Genomic DNA, 11,397 nt, shown 5'->3' on the forward strand with positions numbered 1-11,397 from the left:
AACGTGTTTAAATAAATTAAATAGAAAGAACTCGATCCTCATATACCCTCTATTTAGCTCCGAATTGACTGATTTTTATGGTTTAAGGAATTTTTTATGCTCTGTTTTTAATGTTTTTCTAATGTCTTTAGTTAACTTAAATAAATTTCACACGAATTTAAGTAATTTTAAATATTTATGCTCAAAGTTTTTGTATTCTTTGTATAACTTACTTCTAATTTAAATAAAAAGAAAACTATATCTTAGTTTAAAAAAGTTACTTAAATAGCTTACGACCTCAGTACAAATTAATTATTTATGAATAGACAAATTTTAACATTTAGTGTGATTCTTTAAGCTTTCGTTACTAGTCTGAGCACTGACATGTACATTTGGCGTTTGTTTTCTCTTAAAAAGCTCATACCCCTAGATTTTTTCTAGTAATAGGTATAACACGAAAATGTTAGAAGTTTTCCCATTGTTTTTTATAAATGCAAGCACCCTGCGCACAGATAAGGCATTAGTTTGCCTGGAACACAACGTTAAACATGTCGAAGACCAATCAAGATCGAAAACTAAAGCACCTCTTCGATGGAGGCGACTGGAATGTTTACCAACCCGACATCCTCAATCTCGGCGTGGGTGCTCCGGGCACCGATCTCCTGAGCTCCAACTGCGACAACTTCAGAAGGGCCACAGATCATTGTCTGGTTAGTAGATCTCTTACGCAATCCGCAATGTCTCTCTTTATCAATGAACTTTCGTGGGACGCTCTTTTAGGAACGTGAAAAGCGGGAAAATCAGTCACTGATTTTTCAATATGGTCCTACAAGTGGTACTTTTGAGGTGCGCCGTGAGATAGCCACCTACTTCACCGAAATGTTTGAAAGCCCCATGAACTGGTAATCGTATGTGGTTCTTGTGGTTTTTACATTTATCAAATTAACTTTGTGGTTTTGGTTTTAGTGAGGATCTAATGATTACGACGGGCGCTACACAGGGCCTCCACCTAATTCTCTCCACGATGATAGACTTGCAGGGTTTTGTATTCGTCGACGAGTACTCCTACATGATTGCTTTGGACAGTATAAAGCACTTTACTAGCTTGACCATAGTGCCTGTAAAGCTAAACGATGATGGAGTGGATCTAAAAGATCTTGGGGAACAGGTTTCCAAGAGACGTTTCCATTCTGAAAAGAAGGAGTTTTGGGGAATGTACTATACGATCCCTACTTATCATAACCCAACGGGGATTTTGTTTTCGCCAGGTGGGTTTTTTTTTTTGTAAATTATAAGCTATTTGATCAGTACAATGTTGTATTTATTTATATTTTTCAGAGGTTTGTCGTGGAATTGTGCAACTGGCCCGCAAGTTTGACTTCCTGGTGGTCTGCGATGATGTCTATAACATCCTTCACTATGGCGAAAAACCGACCCACTCCCGCCTGATGTCCTTTGATGATCGAAAGGACGCCGACTTTGCAGGTCATGTCATTTCCAATGGCAGTTTTTCGAAGATTCTGGGTCCTGGAGTTCGCGTGGGTTGGCTGGACATGCCGCCACGCCTTAAACCCATCCTGGATGGCAGTGGATTTGCAAACAGCGGTGGATGCTTCAACAATTATACGTCTGAGATTGTCGGAAGTCTCTTCGAACTGAAGCTAGCCCAAAGCCAGATAGCTGTATTCTATGAGGCCTACAAGAAGCGAATGCTGGCCACCACGCAGGTTCTGCGGGATGAACTGCCAGAGTGCTGTAAGCTAGTAAGTCCCACTGGGGGATACTTCATCTGGGTGCGAATCCCCGATTGCCTGGATTCCCGAGAGTTCCTCAAGTACTGCCTGGAGCATCAGAAGATTTACTTTATAGCTGGGCCGCGTTTCTCTGTCGATGGACAGTCGGGTAAGCAGTTTTTCCGATTGTCCATCGCCTTCTATCCCAAGGAGAAGCTGGTGGACGGAGCCAAGAGGCTCTGCGAAGCTCTAAAAGATTATATATCCACCCAGAAGATCCCCCAGAGCGTATCTTAGTATGGCAAAATATTTTTATTAATATGGTTGCTATCGCTCTTTATATATGACTTATAAAAATGTGACTTGGCACTAAACTACTTATCAAGACGTTATCTACTACATAAAGAGATATATGATATACACACACTTGTTGTACAGATTCTTGGGCACGATGCTTAAAAATATCACAAATCTGATAAATTCTATACAAATACACAACAAATAGGTCTGAGTAAGAAGTTTACAGCAGATCTCAGCTCAACTGTATCTCTATCTTGAGTTGTATCCTGTATCTTGTCATTTGTGCTGCGCTGCGAATGTCTACAGATTTCAACATCTTTCGATTGCTCATAATACTTTCGCTTGAATTGGAATGCCCGCTGGCGTATTTAGGTTCACAACTACGCTGACTACTCGGAGAAGGTCAGCACGATCTCTTTGAGGGATGTATACGTGCCGATTACCAGACCCAGGATGCCCACAATGATGAGCACAAAGTTGCCTGTAAGGATTAGGAATTAGTCTTTTGGATTTTGCTGGGTATTTGATAGAATACTCACTCAACACTAGCCATGCCTTTCCGATGCCCTTCGTCTGGTACCAATGCGTGCAGATCTGGATGAGTGCCGGGAAAGCCAGACCCAAAGCAGAAAGGCAAAGGGCTCCAAACAGGGAGATGAACAGCTCCAGGTTGGGAATGGCCACGGCCAAGAGGACTGTGGATAGAAATAATAATTATGGGGCTTCAAATGAAAGGCTTACTTCTTTTAAATGAAAATAATATTATGTTATGTTTATAATTATTACTATTTAAAATCTTATATCCTTTAAATGGTTCAGATTTTAGATAAAAAAGGTCTGTTTGTTTATACTAATTTTTCTATATTAAAAGGAAATTAAATTGTAATCTTTTATCTCTTTACTCCAAGATGTATAAAACCAAAGGGTCACTTACAGGTCATTAGAACCAGAACGGTTCGCACGGCGTACTCCCAAAACAGGGCATTACGTTGGGCTCCCAAACGCTTGGCCACATAATCGTTCCAAGTGATATCTATAGCCACATAACAGGCCAAACCATGGGTAATGTAGATGGCGAAGGCCAGCATTCCCTTGACGCACATGGATAGCCTAAAAGAAGATTCTTATCATTATAAAAAAAGGGAAATAACTATAAATAAAACCTACACTTCGTGCTCCGGCATATTAAGAGTAATGGAACCCAAAACAGCAGATCCGTAGTTGAGGTAACCAAACAGACCCATGCCCACATAGAGGAACACAATGAGCACCATGGATACGTTGAGGACTCCACAGCTGCCACCGAATTTCTGCGGGGTCTTCATCTCGTTCTCCAGTGGCAGGATCACGCCAATTGCCTCTAGGGCAAACAAAACTGTGCCGAAGAAAAGCGGGAAATTCGAGGGCTTTCCAAAGGCATCCTTGCCTTCGGTGGTGACGGGCTCCCGGAAGATATAGTAGCAGATGATGCCGAACGAGACCATGGTAATGGCATTGGCCAAAGTGGAGAACGGAGCCAGGTATTTGAGATTGCGCACCCAGTTGATCAGGATCAGCGGCAGCAGGATGATGATCATGCAGAGCCGCACATCGATATTGGTGTCAGCCACTGCGTCCACAATGGCCTTGATGTTGGAGGCCACAAATACCACGTATACGCAGCATGTGCCCAGTTGGTAGATCAGCAGGAACGTGTTAACCACTGTGCCAATATATGGAGCGAAGAAGCGGAAGAATTTTGGACCCTCTCCCATGGCTGTCTCCGCCACCATTGGATAGTTCATGCTGGGCATCTGCGCAAAAGAGAGCTCTATTAATCTGAAATATATATATCAAGGGTCTTCTCTTAACTAACCTTTTTCCGGCGACACAGTTCGTACTGCGCTTTGATCAACTGATGGATGCAGAAAGTGCAAATAAAGCCAATGACAATGGTTCCAATGGCACCCGTAACGTAGCCCGAGTTACGAAAGGCATTCGGCATGGCCAGAATACCAGTTCCCAGCGAACCCTTTAACAAATGAAACAGAGTCTCAGAGTTTCTAAAAGTAAATAAATTTTAATTGATATATAATATTCTCGAAATCATAGCTCCACTTACGTGGTGGGATGCTCCACATCGCGATGATGATAAGGATTGTAGTCCGGATCCTTGGCCACTATGGCCTTGTTCTTCTGACCCTTCTCGGCCAGCTCCAATTTGTCTGCATGATCGCCGACGTAAGCCGCATTGCTGTGGCCATTCTTGGTCATGGCTATAAGAGAAAATTGGCATATGAATTTAATTGATGGGCTAAAAGAACGCAGTACAAATATCTTATCCCCAGCAAAACATCAAAATTTCACTTATTTTCATTTCTTAAGCGAACCTTTTTATTAGGTAATATTCTTTTTAATTGGTATATATCTATTTAAAATAAAATGTCAGCATTTGCAATATGCTTTACGCTACAAATTAAAAAGCTTTCTTGATTAACTATGCACTAATTAAATATTTTAGTATTATAAATGTATTAATATGTGATAATAAAGGTTTTAAAGAGATGATTTAATCTAGTATGGAATACATTGTGGTAATCCTTTGAAGAGATGTACCGATTAATGTATTATGCGTTTAGACTACAGGCCCTAAAAAATACCCATTTAAACATTTTAAGTTATCCACTGAGTAGAAAACATTAATGGACATCAATTAAAGATGAATCATCGTTTACAAAATAAATTAAGAATTCATTAGATACAAAATTGTAGGATACATTTTTATGAATGTGTATTTTAAACAACTGGCACTCAAAAACATTAATTTAAACCAAAATAAAATAGCCACTGAGTAGATAACTTTAAAGTCATTCCCTTTAAAGATTTATCTTTATCAGATACTCGCCAATTGCCGCAGCTGCATTTGCATCCGCATCTGCGTTTGTGGCGCAACAAGTGCGTGATGTGCACGTTGCGCGCTACTCTGAAAATAGAAATAGTCTGTGCCGCTGACATATTTCTAAATTGAAAGCAAACCTCGGCAATGTCAAGTTCAGTGCCAGCGAAGCGTTGCCCCGATTCAAATGCGGTTGCGTTCCGCCCCGTCCCGCCTCGTCTATTCCCCCTCCCAAATTTAAGGGTATTACGAGTAGTACCTGACAATTCGTGCAGTGTTTTGAGACGTGCTAAAATAGAAAAATCAGAACAACAAAGGCCAATTTTAGTGTCACTTGTCTGTACAATCGGACTTTGTTATCCGCCCTAATCGCTCCGCCTCCTTTTTTGTCGCCATATCTCTCAGCCCATGATGCTTAATTAGAAAATATGTATCTGTGTGTGACAGGGGGCAATTCGAGACTTTACGGCTTCCAGTTAAGATAATCTCATCTGCCGGAGAGATATGGAAATTTTTGGCAAATTACGGCAATTTTTCCGGTTCTCGGTTTACGTGTTACGAGCGTGCCTTTTGGCAATTGTTTTTGTGATGATATCTGCAGATCAGATATTTTACGATATGATATGCAAGTCGAGCTTTGGTTATTCTTCCTCAAAAACCTCCCAGACCTGATCTACAACCTGAATGACTCTCTGCATAATCTCAAGTACGGCGGCTTTTCTGTACCACTTACAAAGTCTGAGATATGCGGAAGTCATTAGCCGATCTCCGGGGAGCTCTTGACAGTGATTATACTAAATTGACTTTTGGGAACAAGTGAGTAATGTTTTTACATGGGAAAACCTATGCAAAATAATTTTTTTATGAGTGGAATAATTGCTCCCTTGCTTATATAATCATTTTATGGGAAAATCTGAGATTTAAAGAAATATTATGAGAACTTATAGGAGACCTTTCGGTTGAAAAAGTCATATAGCCATTTTAATAGGGCGTATGACTAATATGATTCTGGGGGAAAATATAACTACGAATTAATTTTGTATTTATTTATAGTCTAAATTGCTTTATTTTAACTAAAAGCTTGTTGCTTTAATTTAAAACCAACTAAAGCCATTTAACGTAATAATTTTTAACGGAAAAATTATGCAAACAATTTATTTGTGATCTACAATTATTTATAGGAAATTCTTTGATAATTAAGCTACCATATTGCAAACTTTCTAATAGTCTAATTCCGGCTTACTCATCGGATCATCACCTGAAATAGACAAAGGCCGAAATCTACGCAAAACAGAATTCGCAGAAATAATTTCCATAATTTATTTCAACTATGCCCAGACAAAACAAACCCCTTTGGTTTGTTTTACTAATGAAGTGCAGGCGGTTTTAACTGGATTGGCATACCCCGTTCGCATCACACAAATAAATTAATTTTATTTGACTCTGCCGATTTGCAATTTGCCAATTTGTTTTGACTCGGCTGCTGATGATTTAGTGGGCCTTTTCCTTTCTATTTGCCTTTATCATTTTGTTGTATTTTTTTTTTTTGCTTGTTTTCTCATGCAGCTGTCTATAAATATTTTTGAAATTAAGCTGAGCCAAGAATTCCCCATGAATCGCTCGTGTTTTGTTCACGTGAACGCCAGCGGAATATCAATTGAAAGCAGCACGCGACTCTCCCGGCTTTTTGTTTTGGTTTCTTCGCATTTTAAACACATGTTACTATTTACTCACTCGGTGTTGTGGGTTTCGGCCGTCTAGACTCGCGAGAGTTAGCCAAGTTCAATGAGCCAGGCCAAAACCGCTTGGCCTTAGCTGTTTGCAGCACTTGACTCGCCGCCGTGGAATACGAATTTCAATTGTCAGCAGCGGTTGGCAGTGGAATCTTGGCCTGGCCCAAACGGCTTCTAACTGGCTGGCTTAAACAAAAAAGCCGTCGGCCTTGCTCCGCTTAATCATTTCGTTTTCGAAACTGGAGCTTTCGACACCGTCTGTCTGGCTTAGACGCTCTGGCAGTGAATTTTGGAGTGGAAAAGTTCTTGGCACTCGCCACATTCCGAGCTGGTGGAAAAGATAAGTTGTCCAACTGTTTTCAGACTCACTGCAACTACCAGTTTTTAATGAAATTTTCCACGCAAAGCGATAATTAATTATATGTTTTGGGCGAGGGGAAAAAAAGTGAGGCTCAAACAATGTGATTTTTACAGAGAAAATAAAGAAAAATAAAAAACAGCATCTAAGGTGTTTGAATTAACAAGGCACATATTTATTTTTACGTTAGGAAAATAAAATGAACAATTAGTCTAAAAGATTGTTGGCTACAAACGAATTTTTAATCTGAAATGTACTTAAATATTTTGAGGTAACGACAAAAACTCAAAATGCTCTTAGCTTATATGGTTGAAAGTGATTAATTGATAATTGTTCAATTAGATAACGCTTAAGAGGCATTTTAGAGAAATGATTTACCGATTTCATGTGAATTTTTAAATATATTTAAAATAATTACTAAAATTCCACTAAAAATTACTAGATAAATACCAAAATATACATATACATGTTCTTTTAAAGCCATATCAGTTACCTTCGGCATTTATGGATCCATTAAATAATTCACAAACTTTAACACACCAACTAATCACACCTTTAATGCTATAAAATTGGCAATCTCAGGAGTGTAATCATCTTTAAGAATACCCCGCTGAAAAACTTTTTTTTCAACCATCACTCTGTGGTGTGCAAATGTCAGAGAAGTCAGTGATCTTTGTTTGGCAACACATCAGCATGACCAACTTGACGTATGAGTGATGTGGGCTAAGCCATGTTCTTTATCACATTTCTATGCTGCTTATCATCCAAGACTTTTGCAATTCAAATAATAGTCAATGAATTTATAACACTGCATTGTTAATAACATTGTGATTATTTCAGTGATGGTTTATATCTTTAAGATTAAACAGTTTTTAGCAATGTCTTCTTCGTCAGTGAGTTTCATATCTTGAGATAAAAAATAAGTTTTTCAACGCTCACAGCTCAATCGGTTTACTGCTAAATAAATATTGTACAAAGGCTTGAAATTCTAAAAAAAAACGGATTATATCTTTAGATACTGGGGATCATATCTAGAGATATGATAGTAAATCATGTCAGTAACTCCATTACAAATATTTAAAATTAGCGGAGGTTCATATTTTTCAATACCCACTGCTCTTTGAACTATTCACAAGCTATTTTTGGTTTGGTTTTTCGATCGATAATTTGCGTCAGAGGTTTGATGCGCGTCGCTGGCTAAATTTAACTGCAATTAATTGGGGGTTAGTCCACTTAACTTAGCTAAACTGAACTCAACGATCTGTGCACTCATGCCCGACTTACTAATTCGCAAAATTTGCGCGTCGCGACTTCCGCTGGCTCACTAGCCCAAAAATAAAAACACAAAACATAAATATGGATCATTCACTTACCTACCGTTTTAGGTTTATGAAACACTTCTTTTTAACAGGAATTAACTATTTTTGTGTAATATCCAAACTCCCAAATACGTTGTTGAATAATCGAAATTATGTGGTGCAATACAATCTTTAAACAACTGGCAATTAACCGAAACACTCGTTGACAGAAACGACGAAAAATCAAAACATAAATCTAAATCAACGCAGATCAACGCTAAACAGAATCCGTACCGCCGCGCACTTGATAGACCGTACTATACTATACTATACTATACAATACTGTGCGATGTTGTATAGTTGGTCGGATCTGCGATGTGATCGTGTTGGCCGCGCGTTAACGACTAAATCAGACCCACCGTGGGTCACCAGTTTTAAGCATCGCGCCAATGGTTGCGCGATACCCACACAGCGGACTTCACACAGACACTACCGGCACACAGGGAAACATCTCGCACATTTGTCGAGTGTCGCAGAATCCCACTGTGATCCGTGGAAAGGGGGGCTTGAAGTGGCTGGGGGGCAGTGGACGTGGACGCGGACCCTACATTTGTATGCCAATCCCAGCGTTTTGAATTAATTATGTAACTCACTTGAGACTCATCGTAAGCAATCCTTAGCTCTTTAGATCCTTGGGCCAAGTTTTCTGTCAGTAATAATTTGTTGGGTTGCTTAATCATTATTGTTATTATTACCATTACTTTAACAAGTTTTCTGATCTTTAATAGTGTTTTTATGAGGCTTAGATCCTTGTTCTGGTATCTTTGTTATCCTCGATTCTCTAACTTTAGACATACCTGTTTTGTAAAATCGTTAAACCATTTTTTTTTGTCATACAAAAAATATAAATACAGAACACAGGAATAGATTTTGTATAATCATTAGAAGTAAATATTTAATAAATATTCTATAGTCAATTTTTCCTGGAATTCTAGACTGTTTGTCTTATCTCAAAGTCCCCACTAATTAGTTGGCCAACATGGTTCAATAATATTTGTGCTAATAATTTGACTCAGTGGCGAGTTGTCTTGTTTATTTCCTGTGTCGTTAATTCTAGGATCCAGTAGTTTCTAGACTTGAAAAGGAAATTAGTGATTTTATTTTAATCATTATATGTTTATAAATATAGTAGTGTGGGTTTTAATACTTTGTATATATATTTTTGCTTGTTTAACAACTTTAAGCCCTTAAAACAAACCAGATTCCTTTGATGGAAATCGGAATTTGTTCCTTAACCAGCTTTCCCTGCTTCCCAAACATCATCATCGGTTAACCGTAAGTGATCGTTTAATGACTGTCACTCAACTTGTTTTCATGTAACCATCATCAAGGCCTGCGCTTCTGCTGCAGCCTCCCTCCTTTTGTTTCCGCCCAACTCCACGATCAGTGGGCCACTTTTTCTGTCTTGGCACAGAGACGTTGCCAAATATTTGGCCGGGGCATTGTCTGGCTTATGGCAAGACGGCCAAAGAACCAGTAACCAGTAACGACTACTGTGTCCATTGCAGGCAGTGCAAGACACTTCGATCGACTTGCAATTAACATGTTTTTTTTTCTTGTGCGAATCGATGGCTTATTGCACTTTCTCAGCGCCAGTTAACTGGTTTCCAGATTTCAGGGGGTGGGCGAAGAGAAGAGGGGATCGTTCTGCGACAGGCTGATTACTTGGCCAAATGAAATTTCGATCGGTGGCCGCGTGCCTTCCTGCGTTTTATTAATTCGCCTGCATTGCGCATACGCCGCATGTGCCTGGGGAATTACCCAGTTATCCCTCAGTAAAGCGTAGATTGGTTACCCGACATATGGGGTATCAAAAAAACCTGTTGTCACTTGGCCAAGCTCTGACGTAGTCTTTTGCCTGACCACTCTTGACTTTGGCTATAATGCTGGGCAAGCTGGAGATAATCTGGTTCCAAATTGCCAGTTTTATATGCGCATTTCTTCACTCCGGTGACATTTGTAGAATTCACTCTTACTGGTGAACAGCTCATTGGCTATGAGTGGCGAAAGTTATATAAGAATTAGCACTTTAGTGCTAGTCATATATGACTAGTCGATCAGGAAAAACTCTCATAACGTTATGCTTTAGATAATGCTAAAAACAATAATTTAACTAAGTACCTTAAAAAAAAGCTTTCAGCTTGTAGCATTTGTATTTAGATATCATTATGGAAATGACACATTTCCAATCTGATCAACAAGGCAAACGCATTTGTGCTAAATTTAGTGATTGCCGTGTGATAATTGCATGCAAATTCATCTGATTAGGTGTAAAAATAAACAAAAGCACTCTGTTTGGCTTAAATTTTATTTTGAATATGTTTATTGACGCCTACAGTGAGATACGACAGTATGCACACACTTTATCTAAAAATTGAAAATATAAAAAATAATTATTTTTAACAAATTAATTTCTTGTTGTTATTTGAAAAAAATTATCACAGGAGAGTAAATTATAAATTTACTTAGTAAATAGTTCTTGTTCATGTTTGCATTTTTCAAAGAAATCTCAAATATTCTTAATTTAAATTTTCATTTCCAGAAATAAAGAACGGATGGAAAAATTTACAATTTGGGACAAGTTTGTTAATATTTGTTAATTTATTTATATTGATCTTTATCTAAATTCCGGAAAAAATATATTTAAATTAAATTAATGTTTCAGATGTTTTTGAATATTTTTCCCAGTGTACCTCCGATCGTTAATAGCTGTTGAGCGAGCATAATAGTACGGGCAAGGGAAAATTAGTTTCGCCCTGAACTTGCGATGCCCTGTTTGCTGTCACCCAACAAAGAACACGTGCCGCTGGACCAGAAATCTCTTTGCCGTTTACACTCGCAATCGCACTCACAATGCCATTTCCCAGTTGATCCGATGACACCCTCGAATGGGTCAGGTGGTCGACTGCCCTTTGGCCTCGCCAATTTCCCCGACTTTTACTTTCAGATTGAAATACGGCATTCGGCATACGGCATATGGCATATAGTTGTCGAGCGGGTTCTGCCCACCCATATATCATGGCAGCGTGTAAATTTGTGGCAGCTCAATTGAAAAATTGCT

General features: G+C 38.8%; 2 protein-coding genes across 3 annotated transcripts; one reads left to right on the forward strand and one right to left on the reverse strand.

Annotated features, from left to right (window-relative positions):
* The first annotated feature begins 435 nt into the window (after positions 1 to 435).
* Positions 436 to 2,132, forward strand: LOC108150313 (2-aminoadipate transaminase). The gene is made up of 4 exons (XM_017278429.2): positions 436 to 689; positions 760 to 881; positions 946 to 1,247; positions 1,318 to 2,132. Exons 1-4 carry the CDS (start codon positions 528 to 530, stop codon positions 2,007 to 2,009), a joined length of 1,278 nt encoding a protein of 425 aa, XP_017133918.1. The 5' UTR covers positions 436 to 527; the 3' UTR covers positions 2,010 to 2,132.
* Positions 2,006 to 8,694, reverse strand: LOC108150312 (proton-coupled amino acid transporter-like protein CG1139). 2 transcript variants are annotated; one of them, XM_017278428.2, is made up of 7 exons: positions 8,356 to 8,694; positions 4,114 to 4,267; positions 3,868 to 4,054; positions 3,180 to 3,805; positions 2,947 to 3,122; positions 2,552 to 2,707; positions 2,006 to 2,493 (listed from the first exon to the last, which is right to left on the reverse strand). In XM_017278428.2, exons 2-7 carry the CDS (start codon positions 4,263 to 4,265, stop codon positions 2,402 to 2,404), a joined length of 1,389 nt encoding a protein of 462 aa, XP_017133917.1. In that variant the 5' UTR covers positions 4,266 to 4,267; positions 8,356 to 8,694; the 3' UTR covers positions 2,006 to 2,401. The 2 variants fall into 2 exon arrangements, with proteins under 2 accessions (XP_017133917.1, XP_017133916.1); XM_017278427.2 differs by having other exon boundaries at positions 8,352 to 8,694.
* Between the last annotated feature and the right edge of the window lie 2,703 nt (positions 8,695 to 11,397).

This window comes from Drosophila elegans, unplaced genomic scaffold (genome assembly GCF_018152505.1).
Source record: "Drosophila elegans isolate 14027-0461.03 unplaced genomic scaffold, ASM1815250v1 contig_208, whole genome shotgun sequence".
NCBI lineage: Eukaryota > Metazoa > Arthropoda > Insecta > Diptera > Drosophilidae > Drosophila > Drosophila elegans.